This window comes from Ambystoma mexicanum, chromosome 13 (genome assembly GCF_040938575.1).
Source record: "Ambystoma mexicanum isolate Mex_15411 chromosome 13, UKY_AmexF1_1, whole genome shotgun sequence".
In the NCBI taxonomy this organism is placed as follows: domain Eukaryota; kingdom Metazoa; phylum Chordata; class Amphibia; order Caudata; family Ambystomatidae; genus Ambystoma; species Ambystoma mexicanum.
Window position 1 is genome coordinate 559,464,317 of NC_090938.1, and position 19,244 is coordinate 559,483,560.

The 19,244-nt window shown below is 47.3% G+C and overlaps 1 protein-coding gene and 1 long non-coding RNA gene across 3 annotated transcripts in view; one reads left to right on the forward strand and one right to left on the reverse strand.

The window, feature by feature from the left end:
• Nucleotides 1-719: 719 nt before the first annotated feature.
• The window catches only part of SGCA (sarcoglycan alpha), a 217,538-nt gene continuing 199,013 nt past the window's right edge, over nucleotides 720-19,244 (reverse strand). For both annotated transcript variants that reach the window (XM_069634360.1, XM_069634359.1), the window contains exon 10: nucleotides 720-1,076. In XM_069634360.1, coding sequence (XP_069490461.1) covers nucleotides 1,073-1,076 — 4 coding nt within the window. In that variant the 3' untranslated portion in view covers nucleotides 720-1,072. The remainder of the gene's footprint in view (nucleotides 1,077-19,244) is intronic.
• On the forward strand, nucleotides 1,072-17,770 carry LOC138521478 (uncharacterized). Its single transcript, XR_011283055.1, has 2 exons — nucleotides 1,072-8,494; nucleotides 8,556-17,770. It is a non-coding gene; the product is annotated as an uncharacterized lncRNA (long non-coding RNA).

The following is a 19,244-nucleotide window of genomic DNA, read 5'->3' on the forward strand; positions in this document are numbered from 1 at the left end:
CGGTTGACATGTATTGGAGATCTGAGCCAGCGCTGTAGTTGGAGACCTGCTGAAGTTCTGATCCTAGTCTATAGTTTGAGTCACCCTGGAGCTCTGACTGCAGCCTGCGGTTGACATGTATTGGAGATCTGAGCCAGTGCTGTAGTTGGAGACCTGCTGAAGTTCTGATCCTAGTCTATAGTCTGAGTCACCCTGGAGCTCTGACTCCAGCCTGCGGTTGACATGTATTGGAGATCTGAGCCAGCGCTGTAGTTGAAGACCTGCTGAAGATCTGCTCCTAGTCTATAGTTTGAGTCACCCTGGAGCTCTGACTGCAGCCTGTGGTTGACATGTATTGGAGATCTGAGCCAGCGCTGTAGTTGAAGACCTGCTGAAGTTCTGATCCTAGTCTATAGTTTGAGTCACCCTGGAGCTCTGACTCCAGCCTGCGGTTGACATGTATTGGAGATCTGAGCCAGTGCTGTAGTTGGAGACCTGCTGAAGTTCTGATCCTAGTCTATAGTTTGAGTCACCCTGGAGCTCTGACTCCAGCCTGCGGTTGACAAGTATTGGAGATCTGAGCCAGCGCGGTAGTTGGAGACCTGACCTCTGTAGATATGTGGCTCAAGGGAGTTATTTAGCTGTGGGAGAAGGAGGGAAGACGGTGAGACGAGGGGCTGCATAGCTGTCTCGCTCAGGGGACATCAGTCAGTAGTTGTCAACATAAAGAATAAAAAACATTATGACTAAACACAGATAATGGTTTATTTAATCACCACATGCTGTACAATTGTCCCTCTTCTCTTCACCCCACACCTGAAATATTCAATATTCCACTTTATTAAGCCCCACCCTCTCATCCATTTGCTGTATTACCTTGCAAGAACCCAACCAGGAAACATTTGCACCCAAGACCCTGTTTAACCCCTTCTTTTAGAAGCTTTGCTTCCCTTTTAACCCCTTTGGTCCTGCCCAGTGCTCGCCTCCCGCGGTTCTAGGCAGTATCATGTCAGGCAGTGGATGGTGAGAGCTGAAACTTCACCCTCTGAATCTTCTGTGATGGGCGCGTCCTCCTCATAGGCTGGAACTCTGATCACCTAGAAACAAGAGACCTGTCAATCAAGGGTGGGTACGCAAACACTCAAAGCTCACAACATGCATGGTACGGACACACCACAGAGACGTAGCCATTCATTTATTTGTTGAATGTTTCTTTTGTTTTTAAAATGACTTTATTGCATCAGTGCGGACTCAAACAAGAGTGGGGTAACCATTATAGACAGTAAATCCACAAGCTATAACACAGTATCAAGTTCTCAGCAGGCACCAGTAATATGGAGTACCTTGGTATTTGTAGGGTTAAGCCTGTGCTCCGGCGGGCTTGAGCAACAACAACCTGTCAACTTGGGCATAGGTAGGCACAAGCAAAGCGAGGTCCTCGGCAAGGGCTCAGGTCATTACCACCCAAACTTCCCTCCTGAATGGAGGGCTTAATGCCATTAAGACCTTGACACCACCTGTTTATAATGTGCCAGAGTGTAACAGTTAAGCGTTCATTGCTTTTACGCTTTGCTTTCACGCTACAGGATATTTTGCTGCCGTTCAAAGGCATAGATAGGACTGCATCAAAGCAAAGACGGCAACTCTGCTTTGCTTTCCTCCTCCCCCTCGGGAGAGGATCTGGTTCAACGCCTGCATGAGATTTTCATGCAGGCATAGCACCAAAGGATTCCATGCAATACGGCTCTCATTAGCACCTGCTAACGGCCAGGTGGATTCCATTGCTTCCCTTATAAAAAGTGGAGAGTAAAAGCTCCACGCGACCAATCAAACTGCTCATCACCAGGCTCGGACTGGCCTATAGGGCAATAGGCCCAGGGCCGAACCAAAAACACAAAATGCTGGTGTGGGCCCGTTTTTTTTTGTTTTCAAAGTGGACCCGTTTCATCAGCTACTTCACTATGCGGCTAGTAGTTTTCACCATTGTTGCTGAATAAATATTCTTAAAAATGCACAATTTGCATCACACTTCATCAAAAAGCTCCCCCTTGGGTACTATTCAGACAGTGTCACAAGAGGACTGAATTGAAATTTGCAACTGTGGACCAGTTTTTCATTCGTGGCCGAGAAAATGTTATGGCCCAGTCCGACCCTGCTCGTCAGATGTTTTAAAATGTCTTATATTAATATTGAACTATAAAAGACATTTTTTGTTGGAGATTCTTTTTTTTTTAATAAACTTTGTTTATTGTGCTTGACATTACAACAAGAGAGCGAGTAACGTACAGATAGTAGGCAAATATACAATCAGCATACACAGTATGATAGTGGTTCATATAGAAAGGTAGGGGACCAGCAAGTAGTACAGCAAACAGAGATTAACATATTACAGTGGCAATCGAGGCACACAAATCAATCAGTTGTTGGAGCTGGTGAGGGGAGATCGCCAGGATCATCATCAGTGTCAGCTGACATGGAGGAGATATAGGAACGGAATGGAATCCAAACGTTTCTGGGTCTCGACACTTGCGGTTGCTGGAATGCCCAAGTCTCCTCTGTGTCCGAGTCCCAGGTGACGGCCCGAAGCCATTGGGCATGTGTGGGGACCCCAGGGCGGAGCCAGAGCAGCAGGATACAATGGACAGCTAGTAGCATACATAGCCCAGCTAGTTTCCTGGAGTCACGCCAAGACAAGGGAGCTCATGGGAGAGACAAGTCAGTGTGGATGGGACAATAGAGCAATCTAGAATTTCAGACATAGTAGAGCATACCTCCTCCCAGAACTGAGAAAGACGTGGACATGACCAAATCATATGCTTATAGTTCGCATCATCTGAGCCACATCTGGGGCACCTGTGGGGGGGTGATCTTTGGACATATAGTGCTGTCTGATCGGGTATAATGGAACCTGTGTAGAACTTTAAATTGGATCAATTTGAAGCAGGAGCGAACAAGATTTCATGGATACAGGCACACATGCAGTCCCAGCGGTGATCAGTTATTTTGATTCCTAGACCCTCGCCCCAGGAGCATTTGAGTTTGTTAAAAGGGTGGGTGGACTTGGAATACAGCAGGGCATATAGTCTGGAGACCCTCCCCTCAAAGAACATAGTATTCAGGATTTCAGACATTATAGGCTGATCTGAGGGGATTGCAGGGAAGTCCGGGTGCCTGTTCTTAAGGGAGCAGCGGGGTCCCGCATATTGAAGTCAACGGGAGGGCTTCCTACGCAGGGACACTAGAAAGTCTGGCCATTTGGGAAATTACCATGGTCGAAAATATCTCAGACAGTCTCGAAGCCTGTGTCGGCCCAGAGACCTATTGTGGCGGGGGTTACACAGGGAGCTTCTGGGAGGAAATTCCAAAGGGGAAGGCTACCATGAAAGGGATGTAAGACATTGGCCAGTTTCCACAGCTTAGTTAAGGCTAGTGACGTGGAGCCTACGGGGTCGAGGGATTCAAACTTAACACATTGAGAGGGGAGGACTAAAGAGCGGATATCACGACCCTCTACAGCGAGGTGCTCGAGCTTTATATGCGGTTAAGAGTCTGTAACTACAAACCAATGCGAAGTGTATTGTGCCTGAGCTACTATCCAATACCTTTCAAAGTTAGGGGCGCCAAAGCCGCCCCCGGACACAGGGGCAGTTAGTGTATCTAGTTGTAAGCAGAGCGCACCAGAATGACACAGAAACGTAGTTACAATGCGGGTCAGTGATTGAAAGAATTCACTGCCAGGCCATAAAGGGATATTATGGAACCTGTAGAGGAGTTGGGGAAGTACGATCATTTTAAGAATGCCAATCTTACCTACCAGGGAGATTGGCATAGAGGGTTTGGTTGGCGAGCGACCACCACTCCAAGATAGGTGATTTTGGCCTGTGACCGTGTGAAACCCGAAGGGTTCGGGGGGGAGAGTGTCTTCAGTTAGTGGAAACAGAATAGATTTAGAACAGTTCACCTTGAGACCTGAAATTTCGCCGAATTGGATGATGTCATCCAGAATGTGGGCAAGGTTTTCCACAAGAGAGCGAATGAAGAGGAGGGCGTCATCAGCGTATAAGGAGATGATCTGAGGAGAGCCGGACAGTCTCAAACCTCCATGTGCATGCATCTGACAAATCCTGTCAGCTAAGGGCTCAATAGATATATCGTAAATCAGAGGTGAGAAGGGGCACCCCTGTCTCGTACCTCCAGCTATTTGGATAAGGGCCGAGCACATGTCCTCAGTGCGGACTCTGGCTACAGGAAAGGAATAAAGAAGTTTGACCCAGGTCTGAAAGCAAGGTCCAAAGTTGCTCTTCTCAAGGACCTCCCAGAGGTCGCTCCAGGAAAGAGAGTCGAATGCTTTCTGCATATCGAGGGTGGCCGCTACTGCCTGTATGTCTGGGTCAATCCAGGCGAGAATATTGAATAGTCGACGCAAATTAAGGGAAGTAGAGCACCCAGGGATAAATCCCGACTGGTCTGAGTGTATAATATATGACATGTACGGGGCCAGTCTCAAAGCTAACACTTAAGCATAGATTTTGACATCACAATTAATGAGGGATAGAGGCTGGTATGAGCCACATTTAATCGGGAGTTTGCCTGGTTTAAGTAATATGGAAATTATAGCTTCTCAGAGGGAGGGGGAAAACACCCAACTCACATGATTCCACCACCAGAGCATACAGTTGGGGAACCAAGCGGGTCTTATAGTGCTTATAAAATTCGACCGAGAGGCCGTCGATTTCCTCAGGTGTAATTGGGTTGTCTAGGGAGTCCCTAGTCTCGGTGGAGAGGAGGGAGAGTGGAAGACTGTCTAAGTATGCTTCAACGTCTGTCGCAGAGACATTGTCAGAATTGGAATAGAGTGATTCATAAAACGAATGGAATTCCGCATTAATAGCTTCCGATGATAGGGCCAGGGTGCCATCAGCCCTCTCTATAGCCGGAATGAGGGGTGAACCGGACTCCTGGTGGAGTAGCCTAGCTAAAACCCAATCAGGGCATTCCCCCTCCCTGTAATTACGAGCTGAATGGGGGTTATTCGATGCCAATACCAGAAAGGGCTTCAGGTGACTGTGAAGAGGCGTACTGGGTCTCCGGGAAGGAGAGTCGAGATTCGCTCTCAGTAATGTCCCTCTGGATCACTCTACGGATCCCCGACTCTTTGGAAATCACTATGCTCCAGATGTAGACTTTGAATGACTCCCATAGGGTAGCCTGCATGTGGACTGAGCCAGTGTTAAATGCAAAAAAAGTAATCTCTGGCAGGCCCGAGTTCTGTCTCAAAGGCAATGTCTAGTAAGGAATGTGATTTTAACCTCCATGATCGAGCCTCATTGTTATCTGTTCCCCATCACAGGGAGATTGTTATCGGGGATGGTCAGAGAGTGTTCTGGGAAGAATCACCATATGCGTGATGGTTCTGATAAGTATATCCGAAACAAGCCATCTGTCAATCCGTGAGTGTGAATCATGTATTGAGGAATATACGGAGTACGCTCGAGAATCCGGATGGATCAGTCTCCATGCATCTCACACCCTCACCTGGGCCTGCACTTCTATAATGTTTTTAGCTGCTCTGGAGAGTTGACGGAATCTGGAACCTGATCTATCAAGATCTACGTCAAAGATAGTGTTAAAGTCCCCACCCCAGAGGATAGGCACAAGGGTAACTCAGAAAGCAGGGATGACAGATGAGTGTAAAGATCAGGGTCATCCACGTTGGGGCCATATATGTTAAGTAGTACGACCTCACTGTTTTGCAGGGTCCCGAACAGCAAGACATAGCTACCTATTGGGTCCACATGAACCACCTTATGTTGAAACTTAAGACTCTTGTGTATCAGGATCATGACTCCACGGTTCTGGGTGGAGTAGTCAGTATAATAACATTGGGGACCCCATGTTTTAGCAAATCTCTCGCATCCACCAGCACAAGCGTGAGTTTCCTGCAAGAAAAGCAATTTCACATTGTGCCGGTCAACATATAACTGCAATTTATGCATTTTGGTATAATTACCCAGTCCCCTGACGTTCCAACTCATGCAAACAAGGCTGCCATCAGCCATCAGGGAATGTAGCGGGTATAAATAAAACAGGATACTGAGTTAGAAGTCAGGACACAGGGCCCAGCAGAAATGCAAGCGGGTCCCCGATCTATATGCGTAAGTCTGAGTATGTTTGAGTACTCTAGCTCCCCGTCACATGCCAAGCAATTTTCAACAAATCACCCCTCCCAAACCACCCCCACCCCTACCCCTCTCCCAATCAGAAAGGTGAAAACCAAGGCAACTTCCAGCAAAACCAAAGCCAGTGGCAGCATCGCCTGGGGGCTGTGCGCGGGCCATGAGCAGAGACACTTCAGAGATAGGGAATTGACTAGGCTTTATGTGGTGCATAGTATGAAAACAACATATAACATATAGAGAAATCAAACTTGTGAGATAGAGCAAAATATATACTGATCCGGTCTAAACAGCCGACTGTAGGGTCTGCCACAAACAGGATCTAGCTCTGCACTTGGTATTGTTATACAATCCTTGGGGAACAACGTGGTGTGGCCCCAGTATCCAAGACATGCGTGGTCATCCCGGAAAGTGTTCATCCATAAATTTGAAGGCCTCCTTGTGGATGGCGAAGAAGTAGACTCACTTTGAGTGTTCAATCCTGAGTTTAGCAGGATACAGCATTGAGTATTTGACCGCGAGGTCTCGCAGCCTCTTCTTGGTAGCCATGAAGGACTTTTACTCCTGTTGAACTGACATGGAAAAGTCGGGATATAGGTGGATCTTGGAGGAGCCAAGGAAGAGTTCCCCTTTGGCTCTCACCGCACAAAGAAGTGAGCCTCTATCACAGTAGTTTAAAACTTGTGCGATGATGGGGCGAGGAGGTGCACCCGGCCTAGGTTTCACCGTTAGGGCACGGTGGGCTCTCTCTATTGCAAACTGTGGGGAGAGTTTTCGAGGAATCCAGTAGCATGAGCAGGGTGCGTTTGACATGGGGCCGTCGATCTTATCTTCTGGGGCCCCAATAATATGGAGATTATTGCGCCTGGAGCGCGATTCGAGGTCCTTGTTCTTCTTCCTAATGTCCAGGACCTGTCTGGAGAGAGTAGTTACCTCCGCTCAAAGGGCGGCAATGTCATCCTCGGCCACCCCAAACCTCGTCTCCACCTCCGCAACCCAGTTGTCAGTTTTTTCCATATGGGCTTTGATTGATGATATGGTTCTGTATATGTCATCAAGTTTAGAATGTAGAGCAGTAAATCCCTCGCGCATGTAATCCATCATCCTTTGAGATTCAGTGGACTCGGTAGGTGCTGACGTGGTAGGCTCAGGTTCAGGCGCGAGCTCGCCTGGCTTCAGTACCGCTTTTGCAAACATGTTGATGGAGCTCTGTTTTTTGTTAGCTCCTTTAGTCATGATCTCACAGCCCTCAAAGGAGGCGAACTGTGCGGCTCCCAGGAACGGCAGTGACTGATCCCGGCCAGGAGCACAGCTACAGCAGGTGTTGGCAAGCGGTAGGGTTATCTGACGATGTCCGCAGTGGAGTGGTAGGTCCCCGGGTAGTGTATCTAGTGGGTATTACGGAGAAAGTGGACCGACCTGGATATGATTTGTTGGGGTGTGTGCAAAGCAGATCTGGGTGAGAGGATCAGAGATACCGAATGAGCATCTCTTAAGTAGTTGCAGTGGAGACAAGGTTCAGCAGGGATGGTAAGCAGTGACCTTCAAGTCTAACAGGTCTTGAATGATGGGGAAGGGCTGTGCAAGTCCGGCCCCAGCTATCAGTATGTCAAGGATGTAAGCTAGTGACCAATCAAGAATAAGAACAGGAAGCCGATTAAAGTGTGCTTTGTTCCAAGGGGTACTCGTAGCAGAGGCAGGACCAGCTGTAAAGAGCTCCGGTTACTGTTGCCTCCTTGGTCAAGATCCCCCCGGTCCACTGAGAAAGCGGGTTGCCCAGCGAAGGAGGTACAGACAGGACCGATCCTGTTCAGAAAGATCAGCTCATCGACTGGTGACGGGGTGTGGAGAAGTCCCCCTTTATTCCTCCATGGAGTGATAGGCACAGGGTCTTGGAGGTGGGGTATCGGTAGACCACCGGAAGCATGCAGTGATGAAATAGAGACATAACAGTCCTGGGTGAGATGTCACAGTCCCCCAAGGAAGACAATGGAAGGAGAATCCTGCAGGTGCAAGGCCTATCAGATTAGAGCAGAAGCTCCAGCAGTAGCAATAGAAACTATGATGTCCAGTAAGGATGGCCCAGACTGCACCCGAATGGGTTGTGACCCCCCCACGTATGGCAAAGTACCAGATGCTAGTAGCAGCAGTCAGAATAACCACTGAGCAATCGATTGAGGGTTTGGTTTACAGACCTGGTATTAGCTGCAGAGCCCCCTCAGGTGTGCAGTAGGCTGCAGAACTATAAAAGAACCAAAGGTGTGTATGAGAGCTGATGCAGCGTGTGCTCTCCAAAACGTGATGGTATCTAGGAGCTCACGGCATCCCCAGGCCAGGTGGTGCCACCCACACACGCAGAGTGCCCAAGCAGCAGTGTCTGACTAAACAGGTGTAATGAAGGTGCAGGGGGGGTGAGCTCGTGGACCGCGGAATAATGAGGGCTGCAGTAGCCAGGTAGCGCTATTAGCACCTCATACTGTGATGTCTAGGCATTACCAAATGAGCTGTAGCAGTTCGGTATTGTCCAATGTGACTGGCGACCAAACCAGCCCCCACACTCCACCCGCGTCCACAAAGCAGAGGTGTATCCACGTGAGGAGTGCACCGTCACAGCCCAATGCAGCACCAGCAAGGAGGCGCTGCACCCTCTGTGGATCTTTGTCGGGAGCCTCCTGTCCGTCGCTGCAGACTGTAGGATGGCTGCAAGCACAATCCAACAGGGGGGTTCACTCGCGGCGTGACGGTTCCAGCAATTAGTAGTAGGGAGGCAGCGGGACCCGGGAGGTGCGGAGGCGGCCAACTGGAGTATCTGGCAGAGCAACCTTGAGGCAGCAAACAACAGACAAGACCTCAACTCAGTTGGTCGGTAAGAAGAGGCTGCCCCCAGTGTGCCCGTGAGGGGTCCCCCACCGCATGGGAATCAGTGAATCCGTCAGCTCCGTCGCAGATATGTGGGGTACCTGCAGATGTGGTACGCCGACTCTAGGAGTGGCCGACCCTCCCCCAGCCAGGCCAGCAGCCTCCGCCCGCATAATCCAGATCCCGCTCTCGATGGAAGCGCGGTGTGGGCTGTTGTAAAGGGGTCTGGCGGTGACTGGAAACTCTGGTATATCTTGGCTGCAGTCCCTCCTCGGGCCTTGACAGTTGGACGGTTTACTCAACAGGTCAAGTGGTGTCCTCTAGAACAGTCTCAGAGGTACACATAGCACCATTAGGGAAAGATCGATGAAAAGGATCTTCCCTAACACAGAGCTCCAACTCAGGCGGCCATACTCTATGAGCGCAACAGCGCCCCCCCCTTGTTGGAGATTCTAAGATCTACAAGATGCCCACCTTTTTAATTTAGCAAGCAATGTTATGTGGACATCTGTTGTCTTGGCAAATACTTATTTATCCTCTGCACTTTCTTTAGTTGGGAAACAAGTGAAATACATTTGCATATTTCACCTTGGGATACCTTCAGTTCCTGTGACCTCACTTCCCATTGCGTACATCATAATTTTCCTGCTTTTTTTTAGGATTTCAGCCCTGTTTACTCTTTACTTTTACAGTCCGCTTTGGGAGTGTTTAAAATTGCATGCAGAGGACCAGCAACAGGTAAGTGCCCTGCATGAAATGAGAGTTTCTTTTTACAAAATGGCCCGCAATGTGTTTTCTTTGCCGAAAATTAAAGCCACCTTAGAAGTGGAAGTTGGGGTCCCACACGTAGCCCATTTTTCTTCATTTCTGTTGCTTGGGGGTGGGGGGAGGGTGTGTCCTGAGCTCACCAAGCATGGCCGGAAAGGGTCAAGTTGAGGGAATGGTGGCAGCCTTGGAGGAAGAGCTAAGGAAGGTAAGGGTTGATTTGGTAGGGAAAGGGGAGAGGGCGGTGGCGGTGAGGTCTGGGGGAGGGTGCAGGGATACGTGTAAGAAAGAAAGGGCAAAGCCGAGAAAAGGTGATGTGTGGAGGAAGGTGCCAGCTGTCGGGAGCAAACGTTTATACAGCCCTCGTTCTACTGCTCCTGATTGGTTGGCACATTCCTCAACTGTACTGCTATAGCAATAAGCCCCCATTGTGGGGCCTGTACTGGGTGTGAATGGCCCAGGGGCCCGTATTTCACTCGGGTCTTAACGTTGGGCCCTCGGTGCTATTATCACCTGGTGAAGCCCCCAGATCGGAGGCTTATTGCTATTAGCACCTCAGGGATACCTGCGTGGGTTCTGACATGAATTTTGTTTTTGTGAATCAGCGGTGAGTGACGCGTGTGCGACCCATTGATTCATACAAATGCATCCTCACCTAACATAGAAATGGTGGGCGGGGCTCCTTGCGTAGCCCCTCCTCTATATCCATAGCAGCCATGAGGAGGGTGAGGTGTGGTACGGTTGCGCCGCACGAGGTATAGTGGGGGTGTCTGGAGCACATGAGGGCTGGTGGGGGAGCGGGCACTTGCACTGCTCGGGTTGCTCAGAACCTGTGCTTGGATCGTGAGATTCAGCCTGGGTTTTGAGCAACCTGATTGGTTGACGCAACCGCCTAGGGTGCTAACAGAATAGTTACCGTTAGACCATCTAACAAGCTGGATGCAAAACATACTACTTCAAAACTAAGTGTAGGGGGTAAAGCAGGTGAAACAGAAGGGAACACAGGTGGAGGGAACGGGGGACTATAGGACTGCGTTAACATTCCATAACGGTCACATTCCAGTATCTACGGACGTACAGTTGAACATGTACAAATTAATATTACACAGAAAATACAATTAGTGGACTCCGAGACTATTCAGATTAGTGTGGTGGGAGAATCTAGGTCTAAGACCATTGGGTCCAGAATGGCCGAAGTCATTAGATTGCGCATTGCTCACTGTAGTGGTCAGGACCACGGGGCAGGCCGGTGAGGGGCACGAGGTTGCAAGAGAGAGAAGAGGTTGGTTAGAAGACAAGGACATACCATTAAAGTGAGTAATGCTAACACCTAATACTTACGAGTGTCAGGGATCCATCATAAAGCGCGGCATAAGAACCAAAAATCAGTATAATCGAAGGCCCCTTGGTCGCTGACTCAAACGAAGGGAGCACAATATAGGGAATGTTTAATTGGCAACACCCTGTCGACACGGACTGTGTCTTGCATGGAGAATGTCTATCTGGGTTGGGTGTCAGACTTGTCACTCAGGCCATCCCCTCTGTGTCTTCTTCCCCTCTCGTAAGTAATGTATCCAGCGAAATACACACAGCTGGAAGCAAAAGCAAGCGAGGAGGATGTCTCTCCAGCCCCTCCATCTGCCCCCACCCTGGAGAGGCTCTCTGCTGATGCTGACTCAGAGGAGCATCACATGTTTCTTATTTCAACATAACTAGGGGTCTCCCAAGGATGTGTTGGTGGCTTCAAGAGAGAAAAGGGAGATGCTAAAAATACCCTATATCATTGCCACCAATCATCCAATCAAATGTCGCAGGAGCCGCTGGGGGTGGGGTGGGTGCAGTGCCGGATTAATCCCTGTGGAGGCCCCTAGGCAGTCAAAATTTCAGGGCTCCCTCGGAAATTATCTTCTAATATGTTTTTAATGTTCTGCACTGCTTTGGTGCGTCTTCTTTTCGGGATCCGACATTATGGGTCTACAAAAGAGCACTGGCAAACAATATTTACGCTTTGTTCAAGAAAATGAAAGAATTCTTAAGTCTCCGTTGAAAATTAGTAAAAGTGCCTAAACAAGAAAGATTTGACTGTTACGGTAGAAATTAGACAGAATTTAATCAAACTTCATTATAACTCAGAAAAGCTAACTTAGTAAAGCAGACGTCCAGTACGTATAAACTCGTCTGTGTTCTTTAAGCTTCTGCTCGCGAATCTTATACTAGGGTTTGAAGTCGGTGGGAACTCGCAACACACTAACTCACAGAAAGCTTTGTTTGTTGAGGTTTCTCGTGCGCGACTGCATGCCGCGCGCTCTAGTGGGATAACATTGAACTAAGCTGTGTGCATGTCGGCCACTAGATGGAGATGACTATCACTACTGTACATTACACGTACGTAGTTTGCACTGGATTTTTTTTACAAACTGCCAGCTGCCAGAAGATGAGTTTATAAGAGTGAAACTGTTATGTGAATCTGTGATGCCTCTAGTTTATGTACTTTAAAATGTTAATGGGTACATTACATTAATACAGTATTTTCTCTGTAGTCTGTAGCTTCTTTAATGTATAGTTTTTGTTAGTTTCTTTGAGTTTATTCTTTTGGAAACAATTTAATAAAGCTTGATTGTAATTTTCTTTGAAGATCAAATCAATATTATTTTGATCCGTTGTCGCGGGGCCCGTAAAAAGAGTGGGGCCCATAGGGCGGTGCCTACTTTGCCTATTTGATAATCGGTTTCTAGGTGGGTGGGGGCGGGGCTCATGCACAAGGGATGGATAACCTATGAGTGGGAATACAGAGTATTACTGACAGACTTGTGTCTCTGGAAGCCCTGTTCGGTAGGCGGGCTGGGGGGGAGTCAGTTACATAGCAGATGCATCCTCCCAGCAGTCTGGCCTTTCAGAGGCACTGGCCTGCTGGTATGTGCTTTGTGGGGGCCCATTCTTCAGCCTCATCCGTGAGGGTCAGCTTGGATCCATAGGCACAGCAATCTAGGGACTCATGCCTCGGCATATCCTTTCCCCCCTAGGGCGACAAGGCACCCCATAACGTGGTAAGATAGAAAGCTTTGAAACAGAAGTTCTGCAAGTAGCCTTCAATCGCTTATTATTGAGTCCGGCTGCTACCTTTCAGGGGCACAGACAATCCAAATTTTCAAATGATTTCCCCCCCTTCTTTCCCAGAAATGGCAACGAGAAATTGCCAGTGGGAATGATTAATTCAAAGCTTCTCCATCCATCACTTTTTAATGCCACCAAGGAGATCTAATGACACAGGTACGGCAATTTGTGGGTCCCAGAATTGGTGTGGTATGAGTGCCAAGCTACACCTCACTGATCACGCCCACTGAGGTCAAGCAGGTGTGTGTTAACCTGTGATCTCCTGGTCTTGTGGGATGTGACCTGCCAGTTAGGACTGGACCATTTGGGGTGGAACCAAGACTCATTTGCATAAGGTTCCCTAATGGCACAGATGGATTGGACAGCTGCCAAGTGGGATGGCCAGTGTGCATGAGGAATGCAAAGCTTTCTGTCAATCAATGTGAGCTATTTTACTGTGCCAGCCTTTGCATCCTACAGTGGAATCTTGCCCTGATTAAAGCTGGCAGGCGGCATATTCTCTGAGCAGGAGGCTGGGGAAATGGACGCCTTTTTATTAGGAAAGAACATTTCTGTGGAAGGTTTGCTAGGTCGCAGCTGACAGGCGAAAAATGCACGAGTCTGTGACATGATGGCAGACAGAATCAGTCTGAGTGCACTTGGGCACAGCGTGCGTTCTCTGGGGGTGCAGTGTGCACGCAGTGAGGTGGCGCGTGAGTGATAAGAGGTACAGCGTGGATACAGCACAGTGAGAACGCAAGTGTGCAGGAAATGAGGTGCAGTGTTGATATTGTGAGTTGAGAGTGCTGTTTGGTGCTGTGGGGCGACGTCTGAATGTTGAAGAGTGCAGTGATAGTGCTGTGCGTGTAACGTGTATAGGCGCCCTAGCAGTGCTGTAAGATGCAATGTGAGTTCAGTGAGTTGAAGACATAAGTGCTGTAGGGTGCGGTGTGAGTTCAGTTTACACTGTGGGCCGATTCATTGAATTTTTTTCACGGTTCAATGTGACTTTGCACTACCGACACAAACCCTGATTCATGGAACTGCGCGAAGTTTATTTTTGCAGTGCAAAGTCCGGGCAAAGTCCTTTTTGCAGTACAAATAAACTTTGCACTGACTTTGCACTGGAAAATACATGTTGCACAGTTCCATGAATCGGGGTTTGTGTCAGTAGTAAAACGTCACTTTTCAGCAGTTCAAAGTCACTTTGAACAGTGCACAAAAGTCCATGAATCGGGCCCTGTGAGTGTGGTGAGGTATTGTGAGATAGCTCACCTTGCTGCCCCGTTATTGACAGCCTTGAATTGAATGTAGGTATTAGATATAGTGCATAGTGCGGCCTTCGGCTCGCGGAGCAAGAAAAAGAGATGTCAGTAATATTGTTAAGGTCTAGAATAGGATAAAAAAAAATCACCATGGTGCCCTTTCCATTGAACGTGTCAACGTGTTGGTACAGTGTCCTTTTTTCAATTAAAAAATGTCATTTCAGTTTAGAAAGAAGATTACATGACACATCTCAGTGTAGCCACTGTAAACCACCAACGCTACAATGGTGGCAAACGAACAAACCAAGCAATACAGTGCGGTGGGTGGGGGGGGGGCGGCGTTCAGATAGAGGGTTTCATCTCCAGGGGTGTTGCTAATTAAGCTGTTCCTACACTGAGCCAGAGACCGTGAGATCGGCGCTTGATCATAATAATAGGTGGCCTGCTGACAGCTATCAAACAATCGCAAGGGGCTTCAATTCAAAACATGGAAATGGATAGGGCTAATATGTTGGTGGCACTTTTGGTCTGGCGGGAAGAGGAGCTTGGCACGCCCAGCAAATGCCTATTGGTAAATGTGTATTTTAACCCACGGAAAGAACAATTGGAGGAGGCTCTTTCCTTCACATTACTGGGAGAGTTTCCGGAAGAAGGGGCTTCACTTATAGTGGTGGGTGACTTTAATGCCGAAAGCCTAGGATAAGTGGTATATGGCACCGAATAGAAAGTCTGCGGCAAAGGACTCTGGTGCTAGGGGTAAAAAAATTACTCAAGAATCTGAAGTCTGGGACTTGGCAATAGTGAACGGAAATGCCCAAGGGGATATTCCACCGAATATTTCATGGCACAACGGGCCCTGGAAAACAACATTAGATTATGTATTTGTTTCACAGGACTTAGCAGTGAGGCGGGGGGGGGGTGCTCCCTGGTAATAAATAGTTTGAATTTAAGCGATCATTCCTTGCTGGTGTACAGCATCGCTTTGCCTATGAAAAAGGACAATTCTGTGCAATTAACCGTGGAAACAAACCCCAGAAACTCGGAGCTCAGATGGGCACTAAAAAGGGATGAGGTCTTTCTTGGGAGGATCTCTAGCCTCTCTGAAGATAGGAGGGCCTTTTTGGGTTCTGCGGTAGACTTCCCTGTTATAATACGGGAGGTTCTAGGCAGTTTAACTACGGACAGAAATCTAAAGAAAGGGGTAGACAAATGGGGTCACTCGCGTGCCTTTGACTTGGAGTTACAGGCTCGCAAGAAACAACTGCATAGAAAGGTTAGGAGGCTAAAGAAGGCCTCACTAGTTGGTTATGACAAGGATGTACACAGGACAAGGCAGGAGTATAGAAATTGGGTGAAGCAGAGGCAATTTGTATTGTATATCACTGATCCAGAAATGATGATGGCTTGTATGGCAGGGAACAAACACAGGCCGATTCTGGCAGTTAATAAAGCCTCAAGGGAGAGAATGTTTTGTACAGTCTCACTCCATTTCAGAAGAAACTTGGGTGAAACATTTCTCCAAATTGTATTTGAAACCAGGGGCAAACAGTCCATTAGTGTGGTTTCAGGCCAGGTGGACAGGGACATTCAAATGGGATCTGGAGGACCTTATTTATCTGATAAAAAGGAGCAAGCGTTCTAACGCCCCGGGGCCTGATGGCCTTTCTAACCTGATATTCAAAGATAATCTGGATATCTAGCCTAAAGTACTATCAGATCTGTTCTCCAGTATCCTGGTTAATGAAGCGTTCCCTGATACTTGGTCTGCTGCAACCATAGTTTTGATTTTCAAAGGTGGAGACAGGTCGGCTCCCCATATCCCTTTTGGACGCCTCGAACAAAATATTTGCAAAAATGCTCCTTAAAGAACTACAAAAATGGGCATGTGAATCCAACTCACTTGATATTTATCAGGTGGGGTTTCGCCAGGGCATGGGCATGGTCCTAAATAGTTTTACTTTGGATTTACTTGCACACCAAGCTAAAGCCCAAGCGAGACCAGTTTTTGTAGCCTTTTTGTATATCAGCAGGCCTTTGATCATGTAAACTGGGCCTTGCTTTGGAAAAAGTTGCATGAACAAGGCTAAAGCTGTCCACCTGGGTTGGTGGGCATACTGGAGGCCCTGCATACAGGTACAAGAATCAGAGTTAGGCTGGATGCTTTTGGTGAGATATTCAGTATGGATCAAAACTAACTGGGGCTTATGTCAGGGATGAGTGTTGGCCCCTTTTCTTTTTTGCTTTTACTTGTTGGACATAGCGGACTACTTAGAAAAAGTAAGAACAAATCCACCAAGACTGGGAGCCTTGGTGATACGATACTTATTGTACGCGGATGACATTGTATTATGTGACCTAACGGCCATAGGACTTCAAAGCGCCTTAGTGGCAGTAGAGAGTTTATGGAAAGCTTGGACTTGCCCCTAAATACAGTGTAATCAAAGGTACTAGTGTTAAAAGTTGGTGGAAATAAAATGCAAAATGACTCCATGGTCATTAAAATCTGGTAGCCTTGAGGTGGTCTCTAAGTTTGTGTATTTAGGCTCAACGATTTATGATAATTTGGATGGGCCTGAGCTTGTGCCAGACCTTAAGGCTAATTTTCTTGGTGCTCTTGTTAAACTACGTCTATTTGATGCTAAATTCGGGAGATTTTCAGTTGTCCCGGTTCTAAAATTGTATAAACAGCAAATGATCCCGAAATTGATATATGGAGCTCAAACCAGAAGTAGGCGAATGGATTGGCCTAAATTAGAGGGTTTAATCTGGGGAGAGCTCCTTCATCTACCCCAGTCAGTTCCGTTAGTGGGGATACTTTATGAATTAGGACAACTGCCAATTCAAACTATGATTGAATGGGGGAAGTTACAGCTGTTTTCAAGTTTGTTGTTCCCACCGGCTGCCTCAGTTTATGAGGGATTGACTCGAGTATGGAGCAAAGGCGGTTGCAAGGTATTAGAAGATTGGACCTCTGGTTGTACAAAAATATTGGATGAAACGGGTATATCTTTAGATGTATTGAGATCCACACCAAAATTGGCTAAGACAAAATTGTTTAGACACGTGTGGTCGAAAATGAGAGAATCCATAGTCCAGCACAAATGTTTTGGGGACCATTTCGACCAGAAAATTAAAATTTCAATACACATACTCCATATTTGAAAAAGAACCCCTCGCCACAGCACTTTAGGTCCCAAATGCCGAGAGTTAGGCTGAATTTAGTGTTAACACAAGAAACCCTGGGCTGGCGAATCAATTGTCCCCGGGACCAGAGACTGTGTAGTCACTCTTGCACACACATAGAGACTTTGAAGCATGTGTGTGTCCAGTGTTTGACCTTGTGGTCTTTGTGTAATGAAATGTCATCTCTGAACTTTATGCCTACAGAAGAAGACCTTTAGAGAAGGATTTTAAATTGTAATGAGTTGAGCTTGTCCGTTCTTAAAGGCTTATGCGGTGGATTTTTAGACTGATTTTAGTATGATAGATTGAACGGTATTCTGCAATGTTCTTAATTTTGTTTTCTCTTCTTAAATGATGATCTTAATAATGATGAAATGATGTTAATGTTGCGTATTAAAAGTATATTTTTGTACTGTAAAACACAACAAATAAATACAACATAATAATGTGTATTCTTTCAGAGAGCTACATGCTGAATTCCTTAGGAGTCTAAGTGCTGTTGCACGAGGTGTGATTGCTACCCATTTAATGGTATGTTCTTGTTTGACCAACCTCTTGATTTGTGAGCCTCCAGCTTCCCAGTTAGTTCCAGTGGCGTGTCCAGGGAGAGGGTTGGGGTGGCATGTGCTACTTCTGGAATGTGATTGGCCACCCCAGGTGACACCCCATTACCCTAAACTATGATCATTATGTGTGACTGTGTGCTCCTACTTCATGCCACCCCTGCATAAGTCAGTGCCCCTCTTGGGCCACCTCAGGGAAAAGAGCCTTGACACGCAACTGGTTAGTTCCCCCTGGTTTGTCCATATACATCAATTACTGCCTCCTTCCTCATCGCCAATGCCCACAGCTTCCTGCCACCATTGTAGGCGATATGCCCCAGTTCCTGCGTTAGAGACTCTTCCTCACCTCTTCTTGAGCTGAGGAGTGGTATAAGCACAGAAAGTCCAGAACGAGGGGACGGCAATGAATTCCAGATGGCACCCACACTCTCTTTTTTCTAACAACACAGCACAACAACTCCCCTTCTGAGAAAATACGTTGGCATGATTAAATACACAGTAGAACCAAAGGCAGGAAAGGAATAACAAAGAATGAGCATAGAGATGGAAGAATTAAATTAAGGTAAGCGCTATACCTTACCCCTATCTTCCCCTGGCACTAGCTGTCCTGGGCACCCCTTTGCACGTGCCCAATCCCCTTGCACCCCCTCCCTCTAGCATTTCTCCCTCTTCCCCCTCCCCATCCTTTCCCTGACCTGCTCCCTCGCCTGCACTTCTAGATACTGCACTTGCACAATCTGAATGCCCCCACTCCTTTTGTCTTGTGGCGCCTGGAAACACTTTCTGCTTTCCCACAGAGGGGGGCATTCAACTGATGCTGTGCAGGACAAAGCGTCAGTAATAGGGGGACCAGTGGGAAAAAAGTTTGATATATGGCAAGTCTGAACATTAAGCAGTAGTCAGTCCCAGGAGAGGTTAAATGGAAGTGTGGGATTTCTATAAAGCATCCCACAGTTGGCTTTAAAATAAACACAGGGTGATTTAGTGGTTTGTTTTTCAGACCCCTTCCCCTACTTCGATCTGGGTTGGGGAAGACTGAAAGATGAATTAGGGTGATTGAAGAAATTTGGATTTCAGACCCCCTCCACTGAAAGGCCTAAGTTGGGGAAGGTTGGACAAACAGATTGGACTGATTTAAGAACAAAGACACACCTCTTCCTTAAAGAAGTCAGGATCAACAGCACAAAATGCATTATCCAAATAAATTATAGGCTATAGTTTTTCAGCAGACACTGGGAAGTGAGCTTTGTTAATTTTGAATTTTAACAAAAAGCACCCCGTAGTGTTCTGCCAAAGGGAATTAATTAAATTAATATTTTTAGTTAAATAGGCTAAGCATCTACACAGTGTTTCTCCCCCCC